At 34.8% G+C, this 18,012-nt stretch overlaps 1 protein-coding gene across 1 annotated transcript in view; it reads right to left on the bottom strand.

Moving 5' to 3' along the window:
• Positions 1-10,340: 10,340 nt before the first annotated feature.
• Positions 10,341-18,012, bottom strand: part of Il1rapl1 (interleukin 1 receptor accessory protein like 1) — a 1,275,516-nt gene continuing 1,267,844 nt past the window's right edge. Inside the window, exon 11 of the mRNA XM_048449782.3 lies at positions 10,341-17,578. Coding sequence (XP_048305739.1) covers positions 16,860-17,578 — 719 coding nt within the window. The 3' untranslated portion in view covers positions 10,341-16,859. The remainder of the gene's footprint in view (positions 17,579-18,012) is intronic.

Raw genomic sequence — 18,012 nt, 5'->3', positions numbered from 1 at the left:
GAGGTGTGTCACTGAGCTTTGAGGATTCAAAAACCCATGCCAGGCCCTGTTGCTTTCTCTATTACTGCTACCTACATATCAGGATGTGAGTTCTTAGCTTCTGCTGTAATGCAATACCTTTGTGGAAATGGACTAACCCTCTGAAACTGTAAGCAAACCATCAATTAAAGTATTTCTTTTATAAGTTGCCTTGGTCATGGTGTTTTGTCACAGTAATAGAAATGAAACTAAGACACTGGCTATCTTTTTCTCTTGATTGTAGGTTTAGTCATAATTTTCCCCGTTATATGTAGCCTCCCATATTCATTCTATGTATATTAACCTTTCTAGGTAGTAATTTCATTCCATTAACATTGTAATTGCATGTAACAATTTTCTCATTTTTCCTCGTGCCTTTTATATTACCCTCTATTAGAGAGTAAGACCCATGGTTAAAGAATATCATGGATGTGATTACCCAGTATGTCATCAGACCATACAACAATGTCTGATATTAATGAAAAGATGAATGAAGCAACCAGGGAACTTTGACAACTCATCTCCAATGTAGATACCACTGTCTAACTTTTTTTTCCAGACATGAAATTTGAGCCTAAAGAAGGTCTCATAACATGATCAAGATCTCAACTTAAATTATGCTATCTGTATGTTTTTTTCCCATATTTTACTGTCCATCATAGGGTTTCCATGTTGTTAAATTAATAGACTAGCAACACTGGCAAAAGTAAACAGTGACTCTTTTCTACCAAATATCAAAGCAAATCCTAGGAATATTGTCTTGATGTCTTTTATATTTATGTTTCAAGAGGTAAAAGAGTTCTATAGTTTTAATTCAATTATCAGGGCTATCAGCTCAAATAGATGTATCTTACTGGGGTATTGAGCTTATTTAGAAACAAGATAAAAACATGTGACTCAAAAGTTGAAGACTAGGGTTATTTTTCAAGACTCAAAATAGATAACATGCTTAGTAAGAACACTGAGGACAAGCAGAGACTTAAAAAGGGAAGATTGAGGACTTTTGTTAATTTTAATAAACCAGGAAGAGCAGCATGGTTTAGGGATCCAAAATAAAGCTCTGCTGTTTAGTGGGAGGGCAAGGGCTTCAGCACAGTGAGAAAAAGAAAGCATCAATAATCAGAGCTGCTCTCTTTCTAGTTTTGTGTATAGAAGGAAAATTCCAGTAGCTACATTTAAAGTAGCTGTTTTATCTCAGTTGTTAGGAGAGATGCATCTTGATTCTTAGCACTAGGCATTTTCTATTAACGTTCCTCTATATAATTCCACATTTCCAAAAAGTACTTCTGATTATGACTTCACATCCCTGCAAGATAACAAGAACATTCTGGTCTCCTTGACTGCTATTAATAAACATCATTTGTTTGGAGGACAATATCTTAAATACTTGATTAGCATAAGTCTATGCAAGTCAAAATATTCTTCGGCCTCCTAAGCAGAGGTGGACCGAGAAAACTCAAAATTAGACATATAGACTGTTCTCATGGAGCCTCAAGAAGTTTCTTCAGAGTCCATCTCTGAGCTGACTCACTACCTCTGTTGACACTGCCATGGGAAATCTGTACCAAAACGTAGACCTGTGATGCGGGAGAATTGTCTGTATTCTGTCAATCATATTTAATAAAATGCTGATTGGCCAGGCAGGCAGTATAGGCGGGAAAGCCAGACAGGAAGTAGAGGTGGAGCAAAGAGACTGGGAGTATTCTAGGAAGCAGGAAGCTCCCTCCGCAGTTCTGCCCAGACCACCGGAGAGGAAAGTTGTAAGCTGCCCCACTGGAAAAAGTACTGAGCCATGTGCTAACGTAGAAAAGAATAATGGGGTAACATAAGTTATAAGAGCTAATAAGTAGCCTGACCTAATGGGCCAATCAGCTTTATAACTTATAGAGATCTCTGTGTGATTGATTTTCTTTGGGCTTGCCGGTTGTGTGGTAATGGGAGGGACAGAAACCCCAACAAGCCGGCCACTCATGTTACAGACCTGGACAGATATCTATATGAAAAATTATCTACACTGAAGCATGAGGCTCAGAACATTGGAAGAAAGGAAAGGGTTTACTTTTCTGTGTGTGGATAGTGGGATAGTATAAAGGGTTACTTTTGTTTTTCTTGTTGTTTCTAAGACATAGATTAATGACACAAAGTACTCTATAGTGGTACCTTAGCCAAATACTTAGATCTATAAACAACAAAAAAAGAATGACATGTTTGCATCAAGGATGCTACAAAGAACAATGGGATGGGGGAGAGTGGAATAACAGTACATGAGGGTCAATTTCTATGGGTCAATTTTTCATTTTTGATATTTTTATTGATATCAAATGTTCTTTTTATTTTCCAAATAAATGTCTATAATGGGCTTTGAGTAAATCTATCCACCCACCCTTGGTTTTCACATTTCCTCTGGGCACAATCTGATACAATAATAGCTACAAACTTTTTACACAGATGTTCAAAATGCAGAATAAGTGTGTATCATTAAGAAGCAGTAATACTTACCATGGGTATAGAAACATCTGTGATATACCAGACATTAGGCTTTCATTTTAATACCCTTTTGCCTCATGGAAGAAATGTTTTCCAAACATAAAATAAACAGCAGCACCTATGTAAGTTCATTACCTTGTCACATTCCATAATGTTGCAGTAAACAGCTCCTTTTTAAAAGTTATGACTTTCTGTTACAATGTTCACCCCCAGTAAAGAATGCTACTTCTCTTCTTGTGTTTTTCTCAGTTAGGGGTTCATAGAACCTACGCGAAATAATTTACCATGTTTAGGAAAGCACGTGTGAAAATTTTTATATCTTATCTGGGACAATTATTTTCTTTAATGTCCTTACTTATCATTTGAATCTTCAAGAGGCATTTGAATTTGTCTTGATAGTATTTATTCCCCAAATAGACTCACACTTACACTTGTAGATTTTAAATCTGGTACTTAAGTACAATTATATTATGTAGAATATATATGTATATAAAGCATATTTAAATATACATATAAATTGATGAGATATACATACAAATAGCAGCTATATAAAATAATGAATAATACCAATTAGTACACCATTTTCATACTTTTTTCTCGCTCATAAATTTGCTAATATTTGTGTTCTCAAACCTATCTGTATTTGACATCTATTAAGTACAAATGTAACTTCTTATAAACTTAAGAACTATCTCTATATGTTAGTTTTGACTCTATAAATACTAAATATTAGAAAATAGATATAATTTCTTTATATTTTCTTATAAGAAATACAATGTATCTTTATCCATCAGCTGGTAAACAAATGTTTAATATTATACTGACAAAAGTGGGTCTTCTTTTTTGTTTTTAGAATAAATTGGCATTGATTAAAATAAGTATTCATATGCAATTTATTCACACTGCTTTGTTTGTTTATTTGTTATTGTTGGTGGGACTGTTCAATTCATAAAAGTCTTTCAAGTCATCACACCCTTCCATTCAACCAGTGAGATAAAAATTTAGAAAGAAACATTTTACAAACTGGACACATACCCTGTTTGTTTTCTCTAAAATTTGTGCTTCACAAATAAAGTTTTTCTTAATATTATACAGAAATATTCTTATGCATGTAATAAATAAATGTTTCTTGGGACATTCAAACTTTTAAATTTTCAGCAATCATACCGAAGTTATCATTAATTCTTAATCTCAATATGAAATATGTTGTGCTGATACAAACTGTTGTTCTTATGTGCTCACATATTCCTAACATGAATTCAGCAAGTATGTTTTGGGATTATGTCATAAATTATGTTTTAAAAATCATAACAAATGAAAAACTTGCCTATTTCCAAACATTATTCTCAATCATCCTCATCTTCACTTGTTTATATGTATATACTTTTTCTTTTTGAAAAATTATTAAGGCAAATGCAATAAAAATTACAAAATCACTGTCTCTAGTGCTAGCATATGCAGCATTCATATTTAGTGACAGATTTCCTTCACGCTTAAAAATAAAAGTCTAACTGCTAAGTATTCTGTATGTGTTACAGTCAGCTATGCAGCCTTATCTATAAATCATAGCTGTCTTTAGAAATAGCAACACAAAAATACATATCTTCAATGCTACCCCAGCAGAAATCCCTGCTGTCCCCCTTCTTTGATTTCTACCCCTGATGTCCAGCGTTGTTTTGATACACAGTGAGTTATTCAGGTGCCTGCTTTGAAGATGTCTATGAATAAGGGTCTCTTCCTGGTGCAGAATACTTAAAATGTAGTTGTTTACTTCCTTAATTCTATTGTGTTTCTATTTTCCACCAGTGATGGCATGCAGTCTAGTCTCTAAAGAGAAAACCTAAGAAAAATCAAATCAGTAATCATATTTCTGAGGTTAGAATTTGCTGAGGACATGTTATTTACTAAGGACATAATTTAAATGGAATCTGAAAAATGCTGTTTCACAGCCCTGCAAAAATAAATTTGATGGAAAGATAGGAAACTCATGGCAATAGCTTTGATGCCTCCACAGGCTTTTCTTGTGATAGTTGCTGAGTGCAATACCTTCTTCATTCTTTATAAATAAATAACTCAGGGATACCATGTCAGGAAAGTGTGGGAACTGGAGACAATCACAGAATTTTATAGGGAGAGCAAAATGAGCTGACTCTCCTGTAAGATAAAATGTATGTCCGATAAAGAAAAGTTGATTGAACAGAAACCCAGAGACTTATTTTTAGCCTATAAAGAAATGATTACTGAATAATTTTCTTATGGAATATATTAACTTGCCAACTCATAGCTGTTGGTTTAAGGTAGCATGTATATTGAAAATATTGATATTGCATGGTTTCAGTTTGAGTCTGTACACATTATACATATAGCTACACTATTTAAAAATTACTAAAAGCTTACCATAGTCACAGTCAGATGGTCTGAACTACTAGAGTCCAGAATGCATTGTGAAGATACATTGATGTGTTTTCTATTTCAGTTTAGTGTGGGAATATCAAAATTGCTATTGTACTCGATGAAATTTTCTGTTGCTTATTATTTTTGAGATGCTCTACTATTATAAAATTTTAGGTGAGTAAAAGGCCTACAGTAATTGTGGAAGTCATTAAAATGGGAATGACATTTTTATAACTTCAAAATCCACACTCCAGAAAGTTTTTGATTTGGCAATTCCGTGAAGTGAAGGATTATAAGAATATTTATGACTGGGCTGTGGTGACGCCTTTTTCCCTAGCACTGAGGAGTCAGAGGTGGGCAGATCTCTGTGAGTTCAAGGCCAGTCTGGTCTACAGGACAAGTTCTACAACAGCCAGGGCTACACAAAGAAACTCTGTCTTGTAAAACAAACAAACAAAAAGAATGTTTATCTTTAACTGACAAGGTTTGTGTCCTTGAAATATTAGTTCAGTATTGGAGATCTGGTTAGTTCATGAAAAACTTGCATCAAATGATTCATTCATTCTCCTTTATACCTAGAAGCAAACAACGTCAATAATAGTACAGTAGTATAAGGCATATAGATCAAAATGAGCCCAATGGGGGTATGCATTAGAATAAACCTGTCAATATCCAGGCATGGATAGAGGAGAGGCTCAGAGAGGGGCTCAGATCCTTATCATTGCTGAGCTATTTATTACAAATTCAGTGCAAAGGTAAGCTATTGCCTTTGTTGTGTACCCAATGCTGACTCCACCAATCTCCAGTGGTATTACTAATGCATTATTCACAAAGATGACCCTGGAAAAACTAGATGGACCACAAAACTAACCCTGGCATCATGAATCTGAGAAAGGAGCTGGTACGGAAGGGTGAGGAAACTGCAGCGACTGGAATGCTGTTCAAGCTGAATCTTTAATTCCAGGCAAATCTGGGCTACTTTATGAGAGTTGACCAAAAATATTGAATAAATAAATTAATAAATAAAATTTCTATGATTTAATTATTTTGAGATTCAGGCATCTATCTATCACTGCTATAACACATTCTAAATGTTATTCTCCCTTACCAATTCCTCCTCCTCTCTCCTCTTCCCCACTCTCCCTCTCTTTCTTTGGTCTCACCTCAAACTCAGGATGTACTTGTCTCAGTCTTCTAAATGTTAGAATTACAGGCAAGTTTGTCAAGTTATGCTTATGCTAAAAAACATGTAGAGTTAATCTATTGAGGAAATTGATGATTAACTTGAGGGAAAACATTGATGATTAATTAATTTAACAAATTTGATATCATGTATATATTTTCACAATCAATATCTTTAATATTATTGTTTGGTTGTACCTTTTCTTCTTTAGAGATAAATCAACTGATAATATGTGTGTATGCTTTTATAAAGGAGTTTCATTTTAATTGCATACTTGCGAATTAGTTTGTTTTCTCCTAATTACTTTTATGAAGTCATATATTTGATGTCTGTGCTCAACTTTGTTTTCTTGATTTTCTCATTTTGTCCTTCTCTTTAGATATTGTTCAATAAATATTATAATTTTCTGGTGTTAATATTTCATCCTCAGAAATTTGTTTATTGTGTTTTGATATCACAATTTGGGAGGAATTATTTTAACAGGATTTCCCAAGTTAGTATGCTACCTGTCTTCTGCAATTCATAATTTTATATTACAAAGATCAACAGCAGTCATAAGGAGAGAAAGGATACACTCTATACCTGTGATTCTCAAGGGTGATTGATAGGTCTGTTTCATGATCACCTGGGAAAGCTACTATAGTACAATTTAATACTATTCATCTATTCATGTCTTAGTGCTTCAGTCTAAATTGCATCTTAGAAATATTTTGTGCTAGATTTTGAACCCAGGGCTTTTACATTAGAAGGATACTCTCTTGAGTTATTCACTCAGTCCTGAATTTTCACTTCTACAAGTGTTTCCATGCTAGTCTTCTAGAACCAAAGATTTGAGACCCATTGCTTTGGTTAGGACAGTTCGCAATTTTGGTTGTTCTCTAAAGGGTCTTTTTTGGAGGGTTTACTAAGAAAATAGCTAAAATTAATAACAGACTTAAAATGGTTAGTTGCTTCTGTATTTCTTACATTTGCTGATATTTTTATTCTAAATGCACCAGGATTTAGAAGTATTTATTACTAGCAGGTATCATATATAAAAATATTATTCATCCCTCACAAAATCTTTGTGTCACAGTATCAAGCATGACAACATCATTATTTGTATTCATATGTTATAGTGTTTAGTAATCAATTTTTCATTTAATTTAAAATAATTGAGAAGTGTTTCTCCATTTGGCTTGAGATCACCCAAGAAAGAATTAATATTCAGAGTTTGACAGGTTTCCTGTCAATTGCATAATGTACAATAATTCTTTGCTGCTAAGTGCAATAGGCAAACTAGACTATTCACTTTACTTAATCCAGTCATTAATGTTCCAAATTTCATAGTTTGCTTGACTGTTCATGAAGACTTTTGATACATTCTGCTTCCTGTGTTATGGGGTATTTTACCTTTTGTCAGTGTCCATTTGTTTATTCTGTTCTTTTCTATTTTCCTTGGCTAAAGGAAAAACAACTGCCGTATTGGTTTTTCAAATAAGCAAGTCATTTGTAGACTTGATGACATTTGCAATATATCAACTTTCTTAGATTCCTATTTGTTATGCTTCAATTTAACCTACCACATAAGCAAAACCATAAAGGAGAATGTTCATTAAGTCCTGAGTTTGATATCTAACTTACATTTTCAAGGTCTTATGAAGTTTTGAGTCCAATGCATAACTGTTCACATGGGAGTCTCACACAAAGCAAATAAGAATGAACTGACATAAGGACTATTGCAATTTTTAATTGGGCAACCAATTGACTAAGCAATTAGCAAAAAGTAATGTTCTCTATTATCTGTAACTGTATCTTGTTCTATTGTACACAAAATAAGATTCTACATTACCTAACTTACCTTATGTTGGTACTACTAAATAGTAAATGTTGATTGAGAAAAATAGGATAAATTAAGAGATTCCTTCAAATAGTTCTTACAGGCTGTATATGAATAGTAAAAATAGTTCTTACAGGCTGTATGTGAAGAGCACAAAGCCCACAGCGGTAAGTTACTGTATCACCCATATTATAAATTTCTGAATATTTGCTTCATTTTTTTATTTAAATTTGTTGTTAAATGTATATTCAACATCACTTAAGAATTTTGAAAAAGTAAGTAAAATGTTCTATTAGTTTTACTCTTTTAACACCTGTCAAAAACACAAGTGTAATAGAAAATTCCGGAGAATGTATGTATGTTTTTGAAGTGTATAAGTGATTCTACAGATTCTTTTGCTACATCCACAGCTGTCTCGCCAGTGTAGCAGAAATGCTGACTGGATGGGCAAATATTGCCAGAAGGATTGGGATTCGTGCTTCTCGGAGCTGTGTGTTCCATGTGGTCCCTTGGCAATCAGTTGTGGTGTAATGCTACCTGAGTTGCCATTAGTACTGACTCGACCTGGCTGTCCTTGGAGCCATATGTATGTCTTTTCCCCTTGTCTGTGTGTTCTTTGTGATTCTTGCATATTGCTAACAGATCAGACTATTCCAGGCAGTTGCGGATACAAACAAGACTGCTGAGGACATTTTTGAATTCTGCTCCACTATTAATTAAGACCTTAAAAAAGTAGCCAGTTCTGGGAATTGGCAGAATCATCATTAGGACAATTCCTTGATGATGTGGAACAAAAGGAGTTAATTTTACTAGGAAAAACCTTAGAAGCTTTAGGCATTTGCCTGAGAAATGTGTACAGTTGTAAATAGAAGGCCTATGAAACCTTTCTTATGGGAAGAAAAAGACCTAGCCTAAGTTGACAATATCTGAGCCTGAGAATTGAGAAGGGAGGAGAGTTGAAGTTAGTAATATAAAGTAAACTTCAGAGAGATTCAAGACTATGTATTAGAAATTTCCTAGCAGAAAGCTTTCCCAGGGAGATAGTAGCCTTTTTCTTTCTCACCCAGGCACACAAGGTCACTTAGCTCAAACCAACCAGCCACCTGCAAGCTGATAAAGATGGTCTAGCTCAAGGGCAGTGATCTCTTTGAAGGCAAGAGGAGAGAGTTTGTTTTGTAAAGTGTGAGAGAGCAGAAGTCCTTGTGCCCAAGTCAAAGCATCTTCAAAGATTCTTTTTGTAAACTGTTTTATGCTGTTCTTTTCTGTTTTATGATTTGATGATGTATGCCTTTGCCAAGTTCTTTGATTGTAAAAAAGAAATATATAATCCTGCACTGAAGTAAGTAAATCGCAACAGCATGTCTCAACATTGAGAGTGTCTGTGTGTCACTTTCCTCGCCGTATCCTGATTTCTCCTGTGCCTTCGCCCTGATTCCCTTATGGTCTGAGTGGCTCCCTTGAGCCAGTCCATAGCATTCTTTAACTATAGGATTCAGCTGATATTTTGAATAAAATGTCATATTCCTGGATTTGTGATTCCACATATACTATTAAAGTTAGACAATGCTCGTAATCCTGATGGCACTTTATCCTTTCAGTAGAAGTTATTGTCTCACATTAAAAAACCTTACAGAGAGCAAAGAAGTGGTGGCCAGTGGAGGCAGTGGAAGGCAGATCTCAGGAGTTCAAGACCAGCCTGGTCTACAAACCCAGTTCCAGGTTAGCCAAGGCTACATAGAGAAGGACTGTCTCAACCGCCCCTCCCAAGAAAAATATTAAAAATAAAATAAAAAAGATAAACCCTACTGAGGTAGAAAAGACTTTATGAAATTTGAAAAACAACCTAAAGTATCCTTGCAGAGTGCTTTGAAACTATCACTTTAAATGTTCATAATGATTTCTCAGTGCTTCATTGACAATAAGTAAGTACAAGGTTATTTATGTTCAACTGAAAACAAAATATATGGCCTAACACATTTCCATTTAGGAATAACTATACATTACAAGTAGAAAAACTAGATGATTCAAGACCTTGGTCACTGTAAAATAATTTCAGGTAATGATGAGAATAGTACCTCAAAAGGGAAAATATCCAGAAGAAAGGGACTCAGCAAATGACTCACAAGTTATCATTCATTTTTTGTTTCTCAAAGGAAACACACAGGAAATCTGACCTTGAAAAGACCATTGATGTGACAATGGCTTTATGTGTTTGAATTAGCCATTCAAATCTCTTTAAATTCAATAGTGAAGAATAAAACGGGATTGTAAATAGACTTGGTTTTCAACCAGTCTTTTCCATTTTTCCCCAAGCCAACTGGGCATGTCTTAAGTCTATCTTCACAACCATGGTAGGAATTAGTCCTAAGAACTATAAGCTTACAAAGAAAGGAAAGGAAGAATATAACAGAAGTTATTAAATTAACAAACATACTTACATATGTTCCAACAACACATCATTGAATTTATTGTCATCTATTATCAGGTAGAAATCAGAAGAAACACTTGTAGCTTAATAAATAATTTAATTTCTTGAATTTCTATGTAACATATAAATTTATTTTTACAGGATATATAGAGAGCATACTCATAGAGAGCAACAGACTTATGAAACGACTATAAAACACAAATTATAAGTCGAGTTTAAAATTTCTCATTTTTACACGTGTATTTGTCTATTTTCCTATTGCTACTCAAAGCAAAACCAAATATATAATTGTAAGTATTCTAAGGAAAAAAAGGAGCGCCCCCATCACCTACTCATGAGTTACATACATTCTAGATTGTACAAAGTCAAAAGAGAATGAGCAAAACTCAAGAGAAATACTATGTAAAATGCACTTGTACTGACTGTGAACAGATCTGAGCATGTCTGAGTTTATATGACTTGAACGCCAGCAGAGGAAAATGACTATATCCACTTTCCTATTTGGGTTCCCTCAAACTCTGAAGATGCAAAAGTTGTAATTAAATAGATTACATGAACACATCTCCACTATTTTGGTGGAAAGAATACACTAAGGATTCTTGTTAACAGGAGCATATACTGCAAGCAGTATGGACAATTGCCCATGTATCCTAACAATAAGAAGCCATCCTCCCAATTGAACATTAACCTAAAATGCATTCAATCTTCCCAAATTTAACCTCTCATTGACTAGTAAAGATAGATCCATATTACTTTGCCACATATTCATGCACTATGTAATAAGGTCATTTCACATTAAATCTTTTTAATGACACAGCATGCCTTTTGAAAGGTAACATTTAGATTATGAAGATTGAAATTTATACAACATTGATATTACATGTAGTACTCTGAAGTTCATGGGCAGCTTTTTGGAGTTTGTTATTTCATAGTAGAGGGAACATAGTGTAATGAATTTTTAGAGTTTTTCCTTTTGTTAGAAAGAGAAAATTTTCAGATTTATGAACACCGAGGGATGTACCAATGAGAAGTAAATGATAGAAAACAATAAAAGGTACTTTACTTACTTTAATGAAGGATTCAGAAGCATGAGTTTGTCAGTGAATGCAGAGGCTATTAGGGGAAAATTTACTAATGAATAGAAGGAATTTACACATATATATTTATGAAACCATATGTCTCTTAGAAATATATATGCATATCTTATCTGTAATGGAGACACATTTTGTGTTCTGAGTCTGTAAAAAAGACATAATACTGAATGGAAATTACGGTTGATTTCCTTCTTCTTTAAGACATTTTCTATGGATTTAGCCAAAGTCTGATTATGACAAGGGCACATCAAATTAAGATTAGAATTAACTCTTCTCCTCCTTCTTCTGCTTTATTCAAGTTAAGTAGGATTTTACAGCTCCTTCTGACAATATTTCATTCTCTTAACATAGAGCATAAGTTTTCCTAGAGCATAGATTTTCCTAGAGCGTAGGTTTTCACTCGGCAATGAATAAAAAAAAATAACTGCAATTTTTAATCACAACCACCTCACGTTTCAAAACTGTATATATTGTTCTAAGGCCATATTAGAATTTGTGAAATAGCAAAAGCTAAATCACTGAAAGTGAAGAGCACAACAAATTGTAATTCTCTTCATAATAAAACTGGTTTCTTTCAGAAAAACATATCAAATGGTTACTTCTTATTTTTCTCTATTGTTTGAATCATTTTTGGTAGACATTGCAATTAAAAACAAACAAAAAATTAATTAAATAAGTCATACTCATCCAATATATGTTTTTCTATATCTCCTGTTTGAAATTACTATAGAAATGAGTAAATTATCCAAATAAGAGTAGACATTTCTCTTTTATAACTTAGTTACTATTGGTAAATTTTTCTTCACTGTTTCCCATGTCTCTCATAAAGTCAGGCCATTTTGAATGAGGAATTATCTCTGCTAGAAGAACAATAGTCATCCTTGAATTTTCATAAAAGAAGATAAAAATAACAAATACAGTATCTGCAAGATGTAAGTTTCTAAATAATAGCCTATGACACTGTCCTCTGAATATAAATCTCTATGGCTATTGGGAAACTGGAAGTCTTGAGAGTCACACAAAGGAAAACTGATTTACACAATCTGTCAATCTCATCAGAAAGTTCAAGTAGTGTTCATTATTTCCTTTAATTGACTTTATAGAGCCAAGATATCCTTGAACTCAAGTGTAAGGCCCATTATTAAGGAAAATAGAAACTGTTGGTTACTTTCTTTGTTCCAAATAATCAGGTAGGAAAGATCCATGATAAGTCAAGAAACAGCCTATGCTTCCATAGACAAAGTTGTCTTCTTTTATTACAGAATCACATTGTGATTTCTTTTAATAACTGTATGTATGGTTGGAAACATTTTCCACAATAGGGAATATGAATCTGCAGTGGAATATCTAACCTCTTTCATCTCTAATCATCTACTACATCAGTAATGGGATTAATGGCCAAACAACTTCAGATCAGAGACAATAAGGCATTTTTCATTTCTTTGTATGTGTGTTCTTCTAGTTCCATTCAGTGATTTCACTTGTGACTCTAATGCTTTCCTTAGAATTTCAATAAGATTTCTTCTGGGACTAATGATATAAACTAAAATTAGTAAAGAAGCAATCGCTAGTAATTCCAGCAGTCAGGAGGCTGAGGCAGAAGGATTGAGAGTTTGATTCCAGTGTGGCCTGAATCCTGTCTCAAAATAAATAAATAAATAAAAAAGCCAAACGGTGGTGGCGAATGTTTTTTAAATTCCAGCACTTGGGAGGCAGAGGCAGAGGCAGAGGCAGGTGGATCTCTGTGAGTTCAGGGTCAGCCTGGTCTAAGAGAGCTAGTTCCAGGACAGGCTCCAAAACTACAGAAAAACCCTGTCTCAAAAAAACCAAAAAAAAAAAAAAATAACATATGATAAAGAAGAAGTTAAACACAAGATTAAAAACGGCTCCTTTAAAAAAAAGAGTGAGGGTACCATTCTAGAATCAGAAAATAGCTTACAATGTACAAATAGATGATTTCCTAGAAATAGTAATTGCAACTCAAATAACTGGTATCTGAAAAGTTAATGACTATTCTAGGATAAAGAAAGCATATTTAGAGTTTAGGAATTGGCTCTCAGTTAATATTTCCTCTTGTTATAAAATATTTATTCACAATGAAATATGGAAGAAACCGGCATCTACGTATTTAAGTTTAAGTTAATAGAGTTCAAACACATATACTATGAGCAAAATAATAATTACAAAATGGTTGACTGAACAATCAGATGCTTAGCTATAGAAATATAGTAAGTTCAGATCTCATCATGTCTTCAATTTATTTCGTAGAATTCATCTAAACTTAAACCAGCTGGTAGCACAATATATGTAAGTCTTCTCTGCCCATCGAAGACCAAAGGGATGGGATAGAAATTAAATAATCAAAAATTTGAGCACCAGAATAAAGACTAAGATGCTCAGAAGCAGCAAGTTGAGGTTACACTAAGAACCAGGTGGACTTTTGAATCTACAATGTTTCATTCAGAGCTCAGGCGGTGATTGATGAAGAACAGGCAATACCAAACATCACACATATCCAAGTCTGGAAGTCCATTCTTCCCCCCAGCTTGGCTAACACATTCACGTTTTCAAATGTGTTTTTACAGCTAGAATAATCTTATCCCCCAAAACCCCAACAAACAAAAAGAGAAGGATGAAACCTAAGCACTAGGGGAAATACATGATTTTTTTTATTTATTTTATTGTGAGTTCTCATAGAACTTCTGTTACACAAAGACCATGAGAACCATGAGTTCTCTTCACAGGTTCTCATGTGGAGCTGATAGAGGAGTAGAAACTCGGGAGGAATGTTTCTAAAGCTATTGATAGCTTCCTTTGCATTTATTTCCTTTGTAAATATAACAAAGCATTGGAGGAAAAAAAGTTTCTTAAGTTGTGAGAGTATCAAATATTACCCATCAATCCCTGAATCATGCTATTCAAAGTGCTTAAATCTACACTAAAAATAGAACAAAAAATGTACTCCCAATGCAGCTAAATTAACACCTATGGATGCCTAAAATATGACTGTGGTCTGATTACTTCCTCCACATTTATTCCACACACCCGCCGTGCACTTAAAAACTTAAAAAAAGTAACAAAGAAATAAATCAGGCCATTGCCACATTTACAATCTTCTGAGTACTGGGGAAGTTTGGAATCCAGTCCAATGATAAGTGTCCATAGTTCAAAGTAAACAATGGCCTTCTCTGGTTCTGAAAGTAACCCAATGTGCAAAGCTGACCTTAAAGTTTTATGTGTCCTTGTAGCGTCAGTTCTGGTTTTTGAAAATGTGACACAGAACCAAGGGGAGCACAAGAATAAAGACATATTATAGAGAAGACCCAGGCAAGTTGTCAGGGAAGTAAACATTTTTTTAAGCAAATAAAAATCAATGCACATCCCAAGGCTCCTTTGCCTTGTCACGCAGACACTGAGACCTTTGCATTGTTACAAAGTGGTACGTCTCCCACACATTCAGAGTTCTGCCTTGCCTCCCCAATTACCTCTATTGCAATTTACACTTTTATGTCCATGTGGCCTGCTCACACTTTAACCTTGTGACCCAGACTCTAGAATTGGTTTGTCATTATACGGTATGGCAGGAATAAAGCAAACACAGTAGTTACTACTTGAGCCCACAGATGATGACGGGGAAGGAATTTCCTATGATGAGTCACTAAAGTAAGTTCTACAAAGCTTAAGTTCTATTACCAGTGTGTCACAATGACTTAAAACAAACGAACAAACAACTAAAATCTACAAAGGTAATCCTTTTAACAATTCTGCCCTCTACAGGATCTTTTGTGGGCGAATTAGCATCATTGCTAACACAACAAGGAATTAGCTGCTTATGTGATTGATTTGAAAAATAAAGCTAGATGGTAAGTGACAAATTTCCTGGGAGCATCAACTTTCTGTTTCTGTAAGATAGAATCATACAGTTAAATTAAATTAATTTCTATACAATAAAATTAAGTATTTTAAGTATATTGTCTGATCTAATTTAAAACTATTTTGTGTAAATAATATTTATTTTGAAAATAGTAGTTTGTGTTGTTATTCATATGTTTGACCTCCTGAGATCTTATTTAAACATCTTTACATTAATAAATGCTGCTTATGCTCATAAACTGAAAGAAGCATTGAAAAGTAAATACAAGTCTGTTAACATGGGGATCCCACAATAAGCTGCACAGATTTTTTTTTCTGACTTTTCAGAAGATAACATTTTGTATAATACAAGGTAACAAAACATATTTGATGACACCTCCTGATCTTCCCTTTGGTTAATGGAAGCCTTCAATGGAAATTTCATTTGTACTTGCCTTGATTCACCTATCTGAGTTAACTTGCCTGGTATTTGCACATAATCTCATTTGCAGAAAAATTAATTATAGAGGGAAAAGAGGAAGTAGATTTTCAAACAAAAACAGTCACAAACACATTCATGCCTTTCCAGGAAGTGATCAAATATAGGGCTTGATTTTTTTTTTTGGTTTTGTATTTTTGTGAGTTTTTTTATTTGTTTGTTTTGTTTTGTTTTGCTGTTTTATATATATATATTTCTATTTGTATTTCTATTTATATATATATATTTATTTATAAGGGTACACCAACTCATTTTAAAAAAAACGGAAGCAACACTCTCCCCATTTTCATGCCTTCGATCTTCATTCTGCAGTGGTCACTGTAGCACTCTGCGATGTGACTAGCGCGACTTTGGGTCTAGAGTGTGCTCTGAAGAGAAGTGAATTAAATGTTAAGACAGTTAGACCTACCCCTACCCCCTGCAGAGTTTTACATACCATGCTGCCATGAGAAGGGTAGAGGTGGGGAATGAGGTGGGGACAAGGAAGAGATTTCAGGGCTCTGACTGGCAGGGCCCTCCTATGAGCAAATGTTCTTCTCTCTTTCTCTCTCTCTCTCTTGTTCCCAGACTGCAGTGCAATGCTGGCGCTCAGGTGCACTGCTCTCTGAAGGCTGTTGTGGCCCAGCTGGTCCTAGGAAGAACCCGAGAGAGAATCCGATGCTCCTTGTCCCATCAGATAGATTTGTCCAAGCACCCCAAGGAAATGTTAAAAGCAAAATGAAATTTAAAAAGAACATTAAAAACCCATTCTAAAACTAAATTAATGAAGCAAAAAAAAAAAAGGTTTTCTATCTACACATCAGTCTCTTCTTTAAAAAAAATGTAAATTTACAAATCCAATGACATATAAAACAAAGTAAAAAAATGTAATGGTAAGAGACATGGTAAAACAGGACGACACTGATGCTACAAAGAAATTCCAAAAAAATATATGTACAAGACCCTGTTTTTCCTCGTGTTCTAGAGATTGTAATGCATGTTTGTTTGTTTGTTCGTTTGACAGCAGCAGTCGAGGATTTAGTTCCAGGCACTGGACTGCAGATTCCTTTCAAACGCCCAGGGACGGGATGTCCTTTGCTTTTCTGTCACCAAATCACACTGGATATACTGGTCTCCCTCGGCAACAACGGCAGGATGGCACTGTTTGTGTGGGCCTCATCTGGATTCGGCTCCCTGCTTGACTTTGTCTGTGGCCGCTGCCCATTGATGAGTGTCATAGGGATGTTACAGTAGGTATGCTGATTTCCTATGGAGGTAAGAGGCAGGGTGCCCGTGGGAGGTACATCGTACTCGTAGCTTCGATAGTAGTGTTTCTGGCGCATTTGTGAATGGTAGGTGTTGTGAAAGGTAGAACGGAGATCTGGATGGGCAGTGGCTAGAGCTGTGGAGGTGGCGGCAGCCATTGAAATGGCCGAGACAGTCTGCAGCTCCCCGAAAGGCCCCTGCTCACTGACATCTAAAGCCTGCTCATGTGTAATGGGTTCTATTCTCTTAAAAGGCATTTCGTACTGTAAACGTTTCCAGAACTTCGAGTTCAACTTGTTGCATTTTGGTCCATGCCATTTAATAACCGTGAGGAGCTTGATGGTATGCTTGAGGGCCTCCACCTCCTGGTAGTTCATAATTCCTCGGAGTTCGCTGCATTCGATCAGTATCACCTTGATTTCTCCAGTCACAAGCATGTTTCGAAGTCTGGTTTCCAGCTCAAAGATGCTCCAGCCCCTTCGAACTACATAATTTGGGGTCATGACAATGATCAGCCGCTTACTTTGATCTACACATCTTGCCACATCTTCAATGTATGCTATAAATAGAAGAAGAAGGAGCAGGATAAATGAACTGATAAAGAGACCCAGAAGCTTCTTACACTTTCTCTCACATACTATGTGAGAATTGTTTGTTGACAACACGTTGTGAAGATGAAAACGGGATGAACAGCACTTTGGATAGAGTTTTGGCCTCTGTTGTAGTAATGAGGGATATTTTTCAAGGTACAAATATCTCATTTGATTTAAATAAATATTAAGGCTCACAGAATGCAATGGTTTATAAAGTGATAAACTATCTTCTCTGGCTTATTAAGAACTCAATTTCATCTAAAAACATTTCTTTTTTTCTTGAGAAACTAAAACAAAATTTCGCAAGTTGCAAAATGCTAAGGAAACATGGCAACTACATAGACAGGCCTACTTACAATGCACAGACATATATCCAAACACAAATGAAATAAACAAGTGA

Source organism: Myodes glareolus, chromosome X (assembly GCF_982192425.1).
Source record: "Myodes glareolus chromosome X, mMyoGla1.1, whole genome shotgun sequence".
NCBI classification, from domain to species: Eukaryota; Metazoa; Chordata; class Mammalia; order Rodentia; family Cricetidae; genus Myodes; species Myodes glareolus.
The sequence above is the reverse complement of the archived record's forward strand: the minus strand, read 5'-3'. Positions and strand labels throughout refer to the sequence as shown.